This window comes from Stegostoma tigrinum, chromosome 26, assembly GCF_030684315.1.
Source record: "Stegostoma tigrinum isolate sSteTig4 chromosome 26, sSteTig4.hap1, whole genome shotgun sequence".
NCBI classification, from domain to species: domain Eukaryota; kingdom Metazoa; phylum Chordata; class Chondrichthyes; order Orectolobiformes; family Stegostomatidae; genus Stegostoma; species Stegostoma tigrinum.
Window position 1 is genome coordinate 39329231 of NC_081379.1, and position 16908 is coordinate 39346138.

The following is a 16908-nucleotide window of genomic DNA, read 5'->3' on the forward strand; positions in this document are numbered from 1 at the left end:
AGCACCAACAGAAATGCAGTAATTTGCATGAGACTAAATAATGTTTATTCAACTGGCTTAATTTCTTATCTTGAAAGGTGGCATTTCCAAGAATGCAATATTCCCTTAATACTCCACATGAAATATCACCCTAGATTATGCACAGATTCCTGAAGTAGGAGGCAAAACCATGAATTTCTGCTTCAAAGACGAGAATGCATATCTCAATATTCAAATAAAATCAACATTTTTTCTATTCAATTAAATTTAAACAAAAACAACAAACCACAAGTTGATAGAGAAATAATCTACACCACTGAATTTCACTTCTTTGGCACTACCATTTGATGTGAAAAACTGCTTCACTTGACCAATCTGGTGCATTTGAATCTTCACTGCAGCAGATGCAAGTTCCGTGATGTCAAGTTGTCTGCAAGAAAGTGGAATTCCTCACCACAAGTGTCCATTTTGAAATTGTTAATTCCAAAATTTCCTCTGTCATCATCACCAGTTAGAATGCTGAATGAAGCTGTCTCTCTCTTCCTTCTTTGGCAGTGGAATATTCCCTAAAAAATGAAAAGACATTTATTTATATTAGGCAAAATATATCTTAAGACAATGTAAAAAACATGATAACTTTCTCAAAGTATCTTTGGTTGCAAGTTGCCACTTGCATCACCTTCAAGGCCCTGCCTCTCAGACCAGTACTTGGAAAGTAAAATGACATTGCAGGTGCTTAGCCCATTATTCCTAGACCATTTTGGTTCTGCCCTACATAGGGAGAAATCACAGGCAGAGCACTTAAGCAAAGGCAATCTCTTGCCAACAAATATGGAAATTCTTACCATGAGATATTCCTGCTTTACCTTGTGTTTAGAGTGACACCTGCTGAACTTTTAACTCAGAACCTTTTCTAAACAACCTCAAACAGAATGCCATAATTATTAAATGGCAGCCAGAATCTTCCTTCACAGAATAAGTGGTGGGAGAGACTGCCTTAAAAAGGTGATATCAATCAGGTTATGGTAATGCCTTTAAAACATTATTAGAACCAGCTTCCTAATTTTCTTCTGAAAACTTAACTTGCATTGGCTACAGATCTATAGGATCAGCAAACGTGATAAATCAACTCAGTGGACACTCTTCATACAAACCAGTAAGAGGCAGCAGGTGGTGACATGTTCTACCATGAGGACCATCACAGCTAAGTCTGAATACATCTTCAAATGACAAACACATTGGTCACAGTTAAGTAATCCAAACACAGAAATACTGGCTGTTATCTTACACATCCCTGAGGAACAAACTCCGCACCTCGGCTGAGATCATCATAATCTACAGCAGACCCATAACAGGGTTGCTCTTTGCACTTGTTTTTTGTGAACTGTTGAAATGATTTAGACAATACGAGTTCTGCTGTCAAGCGATCACAATTTTCATTATATTGAACTGAACATTACAGCAAGAATTCAACACATTTTTCCAAATGAATACTTTAATGCTAAACTGCAAATAAAGTTGAGCATTTAAAATTAAATGCTGCCAATGAGAATACTTGGCTAGTTCTAAATCAAACTCACCCATCAACCTGGCTGTCATTTTCAGTTCAGAAAAAGTGTGACACCACACTGCATCAAACAATTTTACAAAGAAATATATTGTTCAGACTGACTCCCAAGATTTTTTTTGGACAACTAGCTTAAACTATATAGACAGGAAAGTCTAGGTTTTGTCTAATTCTGTGCCATGTTAATTGAACTCAAGTCACAGCAAGAGACTTACAATCAGCCTCGGTCATCCCAGGATAGGGAAAGGGGGGATCAAAAAAAACCCAGCCAGGATTTCGCCTTCATCACTATGCAAGCCTACTTTGATTTCCTGTCAAATCTAATAGTGATCAATACAGTTGTAGACAAGTGTAATGAAAAGCTCCTGCATTTCTGTGAAGTCTGAAGTTGGATTAAAAAAAGTTCAATTTTAGAAGTCACACTGAAAACTTAACATGATTTCCCAACCCAACTTCTAAATGCTATACATTGATTTTCTATTGAGAAAATCATAAAATGTGATACTTCCAGGCAAGAACAATTTGAATCTCATCATTTATCTCAAAGCATAGCTAGAAGTGGGAAAACAATATTAAAAATCACTGCAAAGAAGTTAAAAGAACCATGGTTAAAGAAATACCACAGGTAATGTTGATAAATGTTTGGACTCACATCATTCTGTGATGGAAACTGATTAACAACAGGTTGACATCAGCTTTCATTATTCACTGCAATGACAGCATTGAGGAAAGCAGTACGACTTAACCCTTCAGTTGTTAGCAGTTTTCCATACAGAAAATCATCCCATCAATAGATTGCATGGTAAGTTGTCTGTCTTCATCAGGGATAGTTCAAACCATACTGAAAGGATATTTAAGGAGGAGAATCCATGAGCTCTCCTTATAACCAACTTAGAGAAGAGTGTACTGTAGGTACTCTTGGAGACAGCCCATGAACTAAATTAGAGATCAAGACCTCAAGGATCACTACGGCTATGAGCAAACTGGAATGGCGAGAAATAGATGATGGAAGTGAACGTGTGACCAAGTGATTGGGAAAGAAGGGTTTCATTTAAGTACTGGGACAGCAAGAAACTACTAGGCTAGGCTAAGAATTCCTAACAGAAAGGAAAAATAAAGTGGTCACTATGATGCAGTTCTAAGAAATAAATTGCAGTCACAAATTTGGACGCTTTGACCTGGCGGCACTTACGGACATAGCTGCAAGATGGTTTGGATTGGGAACTTGTAAGTTACTGAGGCAAATGGTGGCAGAGGAGAAATAATTTTGATGATTAAGGATGAAATCATCTCAATGATAAGAGAGCTAATAACAAAAGGTAGACAGTGGAGACTTTATGGCTAGAACAAAGAATTGAAAATGATTAAAGATTATATGAGAACTGTTGCGGTTTCTGTAGCAGATATGAAGCTGGTATGTTGTGTAAATATAAAGATTAGACAAACGTAGTAGTGGTAGTGTTCTTAATGAGATTTTGACTTTTATAAAGATTGCCATAACAATATGATGTCGGAACTTGTCAGATAGGTGAATTTCATGAGTGTATCTGAACTTATTTAACAATATTTCCAGGAGCCAACAAGAGGAGATATCAGGTATGGTAACGTGTAATGATTTAGTTAGTGGTTTAATGGTACAAGAACACATTTATCTAACAGTAATTATAATATGGTTGAATAAATGTGTAGTTTAAAAAGGAGAAATGCAAAACAACTACCAGCAATTCTAGATTAAGAGAAGGCTGATTTCAAAAGGATAAGCAAGACAGTGTCCACAGTAAACTGGACAAACGTATCAATGGGTATCTATCAGCAATGACAGATCTGTGGGAGGACTCCATGTTGAGGGATACACACTAAAGCTTAAAGCAGAGGTCCAATGCGGAAAGGTCACTGTGCAAGGCCTTCCAGTCATAATACACCAAGGAGTTGGAAACTCTATCAAACCGCTCGAGATGCGTGACCGATGAGTATTGTAAAATTGTATTGCAGCACCTCAGAGTGGAGTGCACTGTATGCAGCAAAGTTGAAGCCTATTGCACTTTCTGTAATTTTCAATTTGACTGTATGCCTGACGTGAAATGTATATTGCAAATTTTAAGCAGTATTGCAATTATATGGAGGCACCCAAGAGTGGAACATGTTGAATGAAGACAAGCTGAATTTTACTGCACTCTAATTTTCAAAATATTTTGTTATGTACTTTTTCAAATTTTATGAATAAAGTATATTTTTGTGGTACAGGACTAGTTTTATACACCTAAGGAGTAAGACACTGACTCATCAGGAAATACAACTGAACAATTAAAGATGTAGGGGACAACATAAAACAAAGCAAATGCATATAAAAATGCAGAGTTAAAAAAACACATCCTGGTGAATAGGAAATATATAAAGTACATCCCAATATAGTGTCAAAGCAGAAAAATAGGGAGTAGGACAAGGAGCTCGGAGGGGTATTAAAATTAACACTTCAGAATAAAGAGTAATCAGGAGGAACGTACCGATAACAGTGACACTGTCAATAGAAGTGAGGACATGGCAGACATGCTAAGTAATTATTTTGCATCTGTAGTTGAATTAGAAGAAGATATCTCAACCAAACTAATCAATGAGTCAGGGTCGGAGACCCACATAAGTGATGAGGCAAAGTAATAACAATGTGGATAATGTGAAGAGGGATCAATCCCACCTCTGACCTTAAGATGTAGGAAAGGTCATTGATGGAATAGCTGAAGATGTCACAGCCCAGGAGAGAAGCCTGAGGAGCGGGGGGCTCTTGGGAGCAGTGGTGACGTCGCTATGCTGTTGCAGGCCCAGGTTCAAATCCCATGTACTGCAGATGTGTGTCACAACATCCTCCACAGGTTGGCTAGAAAATATCGATCACACAGATAATGGAAACGGCCTGATTTCAATCCATTTATTAAAGTTAGTACACTGACAGTTGCTAATTCAGGGATAGACGCTTTCCAACAATCCAATATTATTAAGAGGGCCCTCATGGCGCAGTGGTAATGTCCCCATCTCTGAGCCAGGAGGCCTGGGTTAAAGTCCCAGCTATTCCAGAGTTATGTAATAATGTCTCTGAACAGGTTGGATAGAAAATATCTACCCTGACGAACTCCTGCAGAGACATACTGGGGCTAAAATGACTGACCTGAAACAACCTCCAACCAACTGCCTATGTGCCAGGTATGACTCCAGCCAGTGGACAGACTTCCATGAAGGTGTTCCGCAAGCTTGCTTTTGCCAGTCAATGCATTGACTATAGGAGCTGGGAGGTTCTGTTGTGGCTGTACAGGACATTAGTTAGGCCATTTTCACAATACCATGTGCAACCCTGGTCTCCCTCCAATAGGAAGGATGTTGTGAAAACTGAAAGGGTTAAGAAAATATTTACAAGGATGTTGCCAGGGTTGAGGGTTTGAGCTGTAAGGAGAGGCTGAATAGGTTGGGACAATTTTCCCTGGAGCAGCAGGGGCTGAGCGGTGACCTTATAGAGGTTTATAAAATCTTCAGGGGCATGGTTAGGGTGAATAGGCACGGTCTCCTCCCCCCCCCCAGCCAGTATTGGGCTGGCATGGGAAGAGAATCCAAAAATAGAGGCCATAGGTTTAAGGTGAGAGGGAATGACTTAAAAGGGACCTACAGGGGAAACTTTTTCACACAGAGGGTGGTGCGTGCATGGATTAAGCTGCCAGAGGAAGTGGTGGAGGCTGGTACAAATACAACATTTAAAAGGCATCTGGATGGATATATGAACAGGAAGGGTTTAGAGGGATATGGGCCAAATGCTGGCAAATGGCACTAGAAAGATATCTGGTCAGCATGGATGAGTTAAGACTGAAGGGTCTGTTTCCATGCTCTGACTATGTCAAAAGCAACTCTCCCTCACTTCTTCTGGAGTTCAGCCTAATTTACCATGTTTGAACCAAGGCTGCAATAAGATCAGGAGCTGAGTGGCCCTGGCAGAACCCAAACTGAGCTGGTTATTATTGAACACATGCTGTCTAATGGCATCGTGAAGCCATCCCTTTACTGATAACGAACAGTGAGAAGTAGGGGTGGGAATTGAGCCAATATTTAGAGGGATATGGGCCAAATGCTGGCAAATGGCACTAGAAAGATATCTGGTCAGCATGGATGAGTTAAGACTGAAGGGTCTGTTTCCATGCTCTGACTATGTCAAAAGCAACTCTCCCTCACTTCTTCTGGAGTTCAGCCTAATTTACCATGTTTGAACCAAGGCTGCAATAAGATCAGGAGCTGAGTGGCCCTGGCAGAACCCAAACTGAGCTGGTTATTATTGAACACATGCTGTCTAATGGCATCGTGAAGCCATCCCTTTACTGATAACGAACAGTGAGAAGTAGGGGTGGGAATTGAGCCAATTGGATTTGTCCAACTTTTTGTGGATTTGAGATACCTGGGTAATTTTCCACATTGTTGGGTAAATGCCAGGATTTTATCTGGAACAACTTAGCAAGGGACATGGCTAACTGGGGAGCACAGGTCATCAGCACTATTGTCAGGAGGTTATTGGAGCCTCTGCAATATTCAGATCCTTCAATGGTTTCTTGGTACCTGTAAAGCGAGTCAATTTTGCTGAAGACTGGCATTGGTGATCCTGAGGAGCACAGGAAGAGGTTAAGATGAATCATCTACTCAGCACTTCTAGATGAAGGTTTAAGATTATAAAGCAAAGCGGCAGGATTAGGCCACTGAGTCTGCTTTGCCATTCAATGAGGTCACAGTTGATCTGACAATTGTTAACTTCATTTTACCGTCTTTTCACCATAACTTGCAACTCTCTCACTGATTAAAAGTCTGTATCTCAGCCTTCAATAGACTCAACAGCCCTCTGTGGTAAAGAATTCCACAGATTCACCATTGTCTGACAGAATAAATTCCTCCTCATCTCTGTCTTAAATGGGTGCTGCTTACTCTGGTCTTAAATGCTCCCACAGGCAGGAACAAGAAAGATTCCCAGATTCAAGGGTCAAACTATGAGGAGGAGGTTCCACAAACCAAGGGTCTGATGAGTCTTCATGAGAACTGGTAACAGCGTGGAACAAGTGGTATTTATACTGCAGTCAAAAGTTGAGAGAGGTGAGTGGACAGGTGACAATGGAGCCGAGAGAGAGAGAGAGTGTCCTGAAAGAGGTGGGTAAGCAAGGAGATTATGGATTGTAGGTCAGGAAAGAGAGAAAAAAAAGTTGACTGTGATAATTAGAGCTTTGTATTAGAGCAAGTTTGCAATGTTAATTATAGCTCTGGCATTGAGATGAAAATTGACACTGACACCTTCCAGCAATAACCGAAGAGGATGCCACCTGATGAATTTGAAAGCACCAAAGATGGTGAAGCTGGCTGAACGTACCTGGAGGTGCGACAAGGTATCCCTCTACAACCTGTTTCACATTGCTCAGGATTGCATCTGCACAGTAACCTTCCGTGACCGTGTCTGCACGCAGATACAATGGCCTGTGTGATAAAATAGAAATGTTTTGAGAACGGATTTGAAAGGTACTATAGCTGTAGTCCATTGATCCCTCAGATCAGTGATAAGACAACTCTACAAGAACAGAGGAACTTGGAGCAGGAGTAGATTACAGTAAATCTCCATTTGACATTAACTTAGCAACATTGGTTTTGTGTTAATGAAGCCTATAATTTCACTGAGCATCCTTATGTTTGTTTTTGCATCACGTCCTGTGTGGTCCAACTGGCACCATTCTGAAGGTGCCTCTCCCACTGATTTGCAGCATCTGCCTGTGCTTAACGCTCCGACATGTAACGTCTCCCCTTTCTGGCCCCACCCTGAAACTGAACCTCCTGCGTCCTGACTGACCCACTCGCCACTTCATTCTCCTGACTGTGCATTCTTGTTCAAGATCCAGGTCCAATTCCAGAGCCCCAGGAGTTATGAAAGTGTGGATCCCAATAGTGCAGAAGTCCCAAGCTGGGACCTCTTTAATCCATGTGTTTTTATAAATTCTAGTTGAGCTCTGCTTCTCACCAGCACCCATGTCCACTGCCCTTATTGACAGTGGAAGTTCTAGAGTGCACATGACAAGCTGAAGCTAGGGCACATTGATAAGAACGTCTGCCTGTCTGTTTCCAGCGCTCTCTTCTGTGCCACGTTTGCAGCCTCCATTGGTCCCCTGTTCAAAGGCCTTAGGGTGAGATGTCCCCCATTCCCTGCATCGATACTCCCTTTTCCATCTCAACCAATCTTGACTCTGGAAAATAAAAGCCAAATCCTGGAGGATGCTGGAAATCTGAAATAAAAACAGAAAAGGCTGGAAATTCCCAGCAGGTCTGATTACCATCTGCAAAGAGAGAAACATTTCAAGCCAATGACCTGCTTAACATTCACAGGGTTTTTTGTTATATTTTAACTATGTTTTTGTCACTGGTTGATTGTATGCATTACCCGCTGGTTTACGGACATAAAATTCAAATCAATCTGCCTAAATTAAATGCAAAGTCTTCGGGATTAAAATATTTGTATCGACAGTCCTGGGTGCACATTCATGGTCAGCACATTGGAGCTTTTTCACGGGAAATCTTTCCAATTTAATCTTAATTGTGCAGTTTTCTGAGATAGTGAGCCTGGAATCAATGACAGACCACCTCTGGTGCTGAATTCGTTCATAAATAGTAATGAGATACCTTGTGCTGTCCTGTACTCTCTGACGGACACAGAAGACTCTGATAGGATATATTTCTTGATTCCCAATAAGCCATTCGTCAAGTTATTGACCACTGAGCATGGTGGTTCAGTGGCTAGCACTGCTGCCTCACAGAGCCAGGGACCCAGGCTCAATTCTACTTTCGCTTGACCGTGTATGGTGTTTTGCACATTCTCCCCTTGTCTGCATGGGTTTTCTCCAGAAGTTCCAGTTTAAAGATGTGCAGGTTAGGTGGATCGGCCATGCTAAATTGCCCATAGTGTCCAGGAATGTACAGGCTAGGTGGATTAGCCATGGGCAATGCAGGGTTACAGGGATAGGGTGAGAGGACCAATGTGGACTCGATGTGCCAAATGACCTGCTTCCACATTGTAGGGATTCTATGATTCTAAGTTCTCTCAGTAAAGTGAAACAAAAGTGAACACTTCTCGATGACAATACTTCACAACATCCCTGCATCTCCTTCAAAACAATTCAGAGCCAAGGCCCCTCTCTCTTTCAAAAATAACAGTTCTTCAGCACTTTGAACGACAGTATGATGAAGAGCCAAGTGAGAAAGTCAGCATTTGGAATGCTCACATGGAGCACAGTCTCTCTCCCTCAAGCATCTCAATCCTGATTATCCCAGGCCCAAGAGATGTCAGGTTGGAACCCAAATACGCTGGAGATAAACCAGCAAGAAAAAATTAGGCAGCTTTCCACTGCAGCCAGGAACACTCGCCCTAATGAGGCTTGGACTTTGGAAAATGAATCGGTCTCAAGCCAAAGCTAGGAGAGGTGAAGAGCTGGGTCTTAACACGCATTTAAAAAAAAACACCTCTGGGTGTTAAAGGGGTTTAGGTTGGGAAGTCTAGAACATGTGGCCCAACTGTTTAAAGGCCTAGCTATAGTGGCATCTGAGCACCAGGATCATCAGCACACAAACTGGCAATAGGGTGGGGGTGAGTGTGTGGGAGGGGTGGTTAGAGACAGCACATTAAAGGGTGCAATTTCCAAAGCAGCACTGTTCCCAAGACCTCAGAGAGTGCCATACCCACGTTTCTGACAAAGCCTGGTGTTACATCAGTGGGAGCTCAAGTTCAGTTCTGTACCCAGTCTGACTTCCCACTGCAAACAGAAGGATTGTCAATGGTATACACAGTCTTTCACATTTGCACAACTGATAATCCCATTTTAGTTAACCTATTTCATTCTGTTACCTGACCAAAAAGGCAAATGCATCCACAATTTGTGAATTCTGTAATACAACCGTGGGGATAACTATTGCCTGCGTGTCCCCAAATTTATTAGAAGATAGAACAAGACACAACTGCACAGGATCAGTGAAACATTGCACATCAAGCTATCTACATTAGTGACATCTTTCACAAAAACACATAGGGTTATGAATTAGTAATTTCAAAAGAGTGAAACAGGAGGAAAGTAAGAGATAATAAGAGATCATTGATATCCATGTTGCTATAAGCATGACCTCTTGAGCATTGTTGTTCTAACAGCTCCATTATTTGCGGTCGATGCCTCCAGCAGCCGAGGTCCTAATCTCTGGAATTCTGTCCATAGATCTCCCCATTACTCTCTCTAATCTCCTTAAGATCTACCACTTTGGCCAAGATTTTGATAGTATCGCTGCAATAGATTTTCTGGTCAATAAGTTCTATACCAACAACAGTTTTCGTTTGTATAGCACTTTTAACATAGTAAAACGTAGCAATTGCTTCACAGGACCAAAACGGACACTGAACCAAAGGTTAGGTGACCAACACGAAGGAGTGTTTTAAAGGTAAAGAGATTTAAGGAGGAAATTTCATAACTTATAGCTGCTACATTTTATAGATTTATCAGCATAAAATATTTCACTTGCTTGTACAACTTTTTATAATCTGGTTCTGGGAGTTGGGTGTCACTAGCCAGGCCTGCATTTATTGTCCATCTCTAATTGCTCAGCGGGCAGTGAGGAGTCAACCACATTGCTGTGTATCACATGTAGGCCAGACTGGGTAAGAAGGACAGATTTCCTTCCCTAAAAAGGACATTAATGAACCAGGTGGGTTTTTAACAACAATTGACATGGTCGCCATTATTTTGATCTAATTCACCATCTGCCTTGGTGGGATTCGAACCCAGATCCCTCAACACATTGGCCTGGGATTCTGAGCGACTCACGCAGTGACCCCACCACCTCCCCTCACAGTCTAACTCTGTTGGTCTCTTGCGTTCTCGTTAATTTACCATCAGTTAAGACAGAGATACCATTACCTGTCCTCCAGCACTGAATCCATGGGCTCCACTCCCTCAGTGTCAACAGCATGCAGCTGGTTGGCAAACTGTATGGCATTTGCTAGCCTTTCTATACCCTCCTGGTTCCGAAAATCAACAAGTGCCAATCGTTCCAGGTGGTCAATCATCTCCATGGTAACCTAGAGTTTGTTGACATGAAAACACGTGGAGCACATTAAATCATTATAAATCTCTGCCTGGCATAGCAGGTAAATACTGTACCACAGAACCAGAGTTTATCACTGGTCTGTGCCAGGTTGAAGCAGTGGAGGTACTGTGTCCCTGGACTATGGAAGGGGAAAACTTTTGAATGTTTTCTGTATCTTTAATAAGTGACCAGTTGTATGCACCAACTTTTATATTTCCTCCCTTTCTCACCTGAAAGCACCAGTTTCCTAACTATTTCTACTGTCAACGGGTCCCTGTGTCCATTCACATCCAAGCTGCCTTCAGTGTGAAGTCTTGACTGTTTATTTAGGGTGCCTGGATTTAAAAGTTCATTTCAAGTCTGCCCACACTTTCACCGCAATTGGGGGATTGCTGGAGAGTTAAGGAATCAATGAATCTGCTTTCTCACCCAGGGATGGTGAGCAATCCTATCGTTGCACAGACCAGGGTCAAACTCACAGCCTCCCGGATCAACGTGGCTCTCAGTTAGAGGATTAGCGACCCACAGGTATGGTTTTCCACTGTTTTCCAACAAACGCTTCCTTACCTCTGGAAGCTCGCTGACCTCTGCAGGCTGCCAGGATGGAGTCTGAGGCACCTAAGAACAAAATCAAGAATAGAAATCTAAACCAGAGCAGATTGGTGCCAAACGTAGCTGAGTGGTCATCAATTGCCTGGCCACGGGCATGAAGACCGACCAGTTAGAGAAGATGGCGCCTGGTATGGAGGGAAGGTCTTACCAGGAAAGGCTGAGGGACTTGAGGCTGTTTTCGTTAGAGAGAAGAAGGTTGAGAGGTGACTTAATTGAAACATATAAAATAATCAGAGGGTTAGATAGGGTGGATAGGGAGAGCCTTTTTCCTCGGATGGTGATGGCGAGCACGAGGGGGCATAGCTTTAAATTGAGGGGTGAGGGAATGGAACGCTTTGCCTGCAACAGTAGTAGATTCGCCAACTTTAGGTACATTTAAGTCGTCATTGGATAGGCATATGGATGTACATGGAATAGCGTAGGTTAGATGGGCTTGAGATCGGTATGACAGGTCGGCACAACATCGAGGGCCGAAGGGCCTGTACTGTGCTGTAATGTTCTACGTTCTATGTTCTATGGCAGCAGCGCCTTTTATCTTCAAAACAGACAAGGAAATTAGGCCATGAACAAAGTTTCAATGCAGACATTACACAGTATCTACAGATCAGGCAGAGTGCGACCCAATAATGTATCAGGGACACAGGATCAAGGGGGCTAGTGGAAAAAAAAAGTGACGGGGAAGCTTTAGCAGATGTTGAAGCAGTGATCATCGATTGATCATTCATCCAGATTCAGGGGTGGGGGGAATCCGAGTGTGATCCGGATTCAGAGGGTGATCCAGATTCATGGGGTGATCTGGATTCAGGGGAAGATCTGGAATGTGATCCAGGTTCAGTTGGGGAGGGAGAGAATCTGGAATGTGATCCAGGATCAGTTGGGGGGGGAATCTGGAATGTCATCCAGGATCAGTTGGGGGGGGTATCTGGAATGTGATCCAGATTCAGTTGGGGGGGAATCTGGAATGTCATCCAGGATCAGTTGGGGGGGGGTATCTGGAATGTGATCCAGGCTCAGTTGGGGGGGGAGAGAATCTGGAATGTGATTCAGGTTCAGTTGGGGGGGGGAGAATCTGGAATGTGATCCAGGTTCAGTTGGGGGGGGAGAGAATCTGGAATGTGATCCAGAATCAGTTGGGGGGGGGAGAGAATCTGGAATGTGATCCAGGATCAGTTGGGGGGGAATCTGGAATGTGATCCAGGATCAGTTGGGGGGGGGGTATCTGGAATGTGATCCAGAATCAGTTAGGGGGGAGAATCTGGAATGTGATCCAGGATCAGTTGGGGGGGGTATCTGGAATGTGATCCAGGTTCAGTTGGGGGAGAGAATCTGGAATGTGATCCAGGATCAGTTGGGGGGGGAATCTGGAATGTGATCCAGGATCAGTTGGGGGGGGGGGGAATCTGGAATGTGATCCAGGATCAGTTGGGGGGAGAATCTGGAATGTGATCCAGGATCAGTTGGGGGGGGGTATCTGGAATGTGATCCAGGATCAGATGGGGGGGGGAGAATCTGGAATGTGATCCAGGATCAGTTGGGGCGGGGAGAGAATCTGGAATGTGATCCAGGATCAGTTGGGGGGGTATCTGGAATGTGATCCAGGTTCAGTTGGGGGGGGAGAGAATCTGGAATGTGATTCAGGTTCAGTTGGGGGGGAGAGAATCTGGAATGTGATCCAGGATCAGTTGGGGGGGAGAATCTGGAATGTGATCCAGGATCAGTTGTGGGGGGGGACAGAATCTGGAATGTGGTCCAGGATCAGTTGGGGGGGGGGTATCTGGAATGTGATCCAGGTTCAGTTGGGGGGGAGAATCTGGAATGTGATCCAGGATCAGTTGGGGGGGAATCTGGAATGTGATCCAGGATCAGTTGGGGGGGGGTATCTGGAATGTGATCCAGGATCAGTTGGGGGGGGGGAGAATCTGGAATGTGATCCAGGATCAGTTGGGGCGGGGAGAGAATCTGGAATGTGATCCAGGATCAGTTGGGGGGGTATCTGGAATGTGATCCAGGTTCAGTTGGGGGGGGAGAGAATCTGGAATGTGATTCAGGTTCAGTTGGGGGGAGAGAATCTGGAATGTGATCCAGGATCAGTTGGGGGGGAGAATCTGGAATGTGATCCAGGATCAGTTGGGGGGGGGACAGAATCTGGAATGTGGTCCAGGATCAGTTGGGGGGGGGGGTATCTGGAATGTGATCCAGGTTCAGTTGGGGGGGAGAATCTGGAATGTGATCCAGGATCAGTTGGGGGGGAATCTGGAATGTGATCCAGGATCAGTTGGGGGGGGGAAATCTGGAATGTGATCCAGGATCAGTTGGGGGGGGGGATCTGGAATGTGATCCAGGATCAGTTGGGGGGGGGGATCTGGAATGTGATCCAGGATGTGATCTACATTACTGGGATTATCCCGATTCCGGGAGGTTTGGGGAACCGGGAATGTGATCCCGGTCTGGGCCTCTCCAGCCCCGGGGGTGGGGAGAATGTGACTGGCGGCTGGAGGCCGTCGCCCGCAGCTCCATCCCCGGGCCCTTACCTTACTGCGGCCCGGATCCTCAGGCCTCCCGCCGCCGGGCCCGGGCGGTCTCTCACCAGCGGCAGTCCGCGGATTCTGCGGCCTCGGGCCCAGGCGCCGGGACAGCGGCACCGAGCGAGCGGCTCTCCTGGCGAAGCTCCACATCCCCCGGGGCCGAGACAGCGCTTCAGGAGCCGCCCCCCCCCTAGCGGCTGTGAGCCCGGGGACAGTGAGCGGGGCCTGGGCCTGGTCCCTCACACACACAGAGTGAGTAATAACCCGCTCCAATCACACACAACCCGAATTAATCATCCATTAACCTCAGTTAGTCACCACTCATCCCCTTTTTTAAAGAAATCCATTCACAGGATGAGCTGGTCACTGGCCAGGGCAGCATTTACTGCCCCATCCCTAATTGCCCAGGGGGCAGTTCAGAGTCAACCACATTGCTGTGGGTCTGGAGTCACATGTAGGTCAGACCAGGTGAGGATGGCAGTCTCCTGCCCTCGGGGACATTAGTGAACCAGATGGGTTTTTCCTGACAATCGGCAACGGATTCACCGTCTCGAACTCAACTTCCACCACCTGCCGTGGCGGGGTTCGAACCCACTTCCCCGGGACATTATCTGAGTCTCTGGGTTGACAGTCCAGTGATAATACCGTTAGTCCATTGCCTCCCCCCTAAATCCAGATCACCCCAGAATTTGGATCACCACCGCCCCGAATCCAGATCACCCCTTAATCCAGATGAGCGATCAATCAATGATCACTCCTTCAACATCCCCTAAAGCCTCTTGGTCACTATGCAATGCTCCACCTTTTTTTCCACCAGCCCCTTGACCCTGTATCCTTGATATTATTGAATGACAGCCTATAATCCGAATCAATCATCTACATTCCGAATTGATTATATATAACCTGAATTAATAATCAATCCTCCAAATTAATAATCATCTGAACCAATAATCTATATTCCAAATTAATAATCCAAATTAATAACCCACTTATCAGAATCAATAATCAATTACCTTAACTAATAATTCATCATCTGAATTAATAATCAGTATTCTGAATCAATGATCTGTAATCCAAATCAATTAAATATGTTTTGAATCAATAATCCATATTCTGAAATAGTTATCAATAATCCATAATCTGAATCAATCATCCTAAACTAGATATGAGTATGCAGCACTTCAAGATGGCAAAACACCAATACCAGCAGGAGATGTTTAATGGAATGAATCAGGTACAACATATGAAACAAATTGCAGACAAGCCAAACTCTTGACTATTCTGTGTAAACTACCTTGAATTAAACATGCACTTACCGAACTATGAGAACATGACATGTGCTGTTATTGTTATTCCTCAAGCAATTCCAGAAGTGTCAACAAAAATTGATAAATTCATGAGAAACAATCCTGGATTTGGAAAGAAAAAGAAAAAGAAAAATAGGAAACTTACCTGTTCAAATATTGCAAGGAATCACTCAACCCTGAAGATGCTGTGAGTGAAGTATCTGGAGGTTCAGTAGCTGCAAAAAGGATTATGTCTTCAAGCTTTGAAGCTTGTCAAATGAAGACCTATTTCCAGCTTCCCTTCCTGTGAATCCAGACTTTCCTAATCTTCTTGATCTTGCATGGCTTTTGACATCTAAACTCTTCACCAATAGATTCATGTTGCATGTGGAGGAGGTGTTATCATAAACTACAATGGCTTGTTTACATTCTATTCTTACAGAGATCCAAATTTTCTTGACACAGAGTATGAATTGGACAAAAGCAGGAAAATTTACACAAGAAGATAATCTGAATCAATTATCTGTAATCTGAATCAATAATTTATAATCTGAATTGATAATCAATCATCCAAATCAATGCTCAATAATCCTAATCAAAGTTTTAAAATCCAAAGTAATTATCTATTATTTGAATCAATAAAGTAAATCAGTGAGCTACAAACAAATCAATAATTTATAATCCAAATAATGTCTGGTGATACCCAAGGATAAACCCTTAGAAACATCCTATTTATTGTCTCCACACTGCTCTCCACGACAACAATTGATGTCACAGCATTTGTTTTCACATGGTCCCTGATACCATCCAGCTGTACCTCACAAACATCTCTTATAACTCTTTCACTGTCGCTAAATTATCAGACAACTCATCTAAAATCAGAACTGAATGTGATTAAATATTGGAAGATTGAACTTTGTTTTCAGTCCCTACTCTAAACTCCATTCTCTAGCTCCCAGTTCCATCAAATACCCATGCAACAATCTGAGATTAAACCAACCCGCCCACAACTTTGGTGTCACATTTGACCCAGATGACCTTCCAACCACATAGCCTCACCAGAACCAAGTCCACCTATTTCCATCTTCATAGCATTGCCAAACATTTCCTGCGTCCCAGCTTATGAGCTGCTGGAACTCTCAATCATGTCTTTGTTACCACTGCATTTAACTATTCCAATGTGGCGGGTCTCCTACATTCTATCCTCCATAAACATGAGGTCATCCAAACTCTACTGCCTGTGTCCTAACTCAAAACATGTCTCATTTCAATATCACTTCTGTGCTTGCTGAGCTACATGGGGTGCCAAAGTTCAAATCTTCATTTTGAAATCTTTTCATAATGTACTGCTTCCTTAACTCTGGAATGTCATCCAGGCCCCTTCTGTCTGTGACTCTACACTCATCTAATTCGGTTGTCTTCAGGATCTTAATTTTAATCTCATGACCATTGTTAGGAGTGCCTTCAGTTACGTGGTAAGTCTAAAAAAAACTCCAGAACACCCTACCTAAACCTTTCAAATGAACTTTCCTCCTTTAAGATACACATTGGAACCTATTTTTTTTAAGTTAACTGACCTTGTATTTCTTCATGAAGCTCAGTATTATATTTTGTTTCATAATATTCCTGTGAAATGGGGACATTTTATTATGTTTGTTATGGTTAGCTATATGATTAAAAGTTGTTTGTTCCATGGAAGATTATCAAAGACAATTAGAATAAGAACCCAAAAGATACAGAATGATAATTTAAGCAAGGCAATAATATAAACAATGGTTAACCAACTTTTCACATTATTAGTTAACACTCACTTTGA

The 16908-nt window shown here is 43.1% G+C and overlaps 1 protein-coding gene across 2 annotated transcripts; it reads right to left on the bottom strand.

Moving 5' to 3' along the window:
* Positions 1-28: 28 nt before the first annotated feature.
* On the bottom strand, positions 29-14411 carry gatc (glutamyl-tRNA amidotransferase subunit C). Of its 2 annotated transcripts, XR_009447283.1 has the most exons (6): positions 13813-14411; positions 11237-11287; positions 10501-10661; positions 6930-7033; positions 4246-4418; positions 29-545 (listed from the first exon to the last, which is right to left on the bottom strand). XR_009447283.1 is itself a non-coding variant. In XM_048555867.2 (5 exons), exons 1-5 carry the CDS (start codon positions 13954-13956, stop codon positions 484-486), a joined length of 522 nt encoding a protein of 173 aa, XP_048411824.1. In that variant the 5' UTR covers positions 13957-14312; the 3' UTR covers positions 29-483. The 2 variants fall into 2 exon arrangements, 1 of the variants encoding a protein (XP_048411824.1); XM_048555867.2 differs by lacking the exon at positions 4246-4418 and having other exon boundaries at positions 13813-14312.
* Positions 14412-16908: the final 2497 nt, after the last annotated feature.

Coding starts and splice junctions, on each gene's coding strand:
- gatc (XM_048555867.2), bottom strand. CDS start 13,956: ATGTGGAGCTTCGCCAGGAGAGCCGCTCGCTCGGTGCCGCTGTCCCGG. Junction 10,662..11,236: donor AGGTCAGCGAGCTTCCAGAG/GTAAGGAAGCGT, acceptor AACAAACTCTAG/GTTACCATGGAGATGATTGA. Junction 7,034..10,500: donor GATTCAGTGCTGGAGGACAG/GTAATGGTATCT, acceptor TTTATCACACAG/GCCATTGTATCTGCGTGCAG.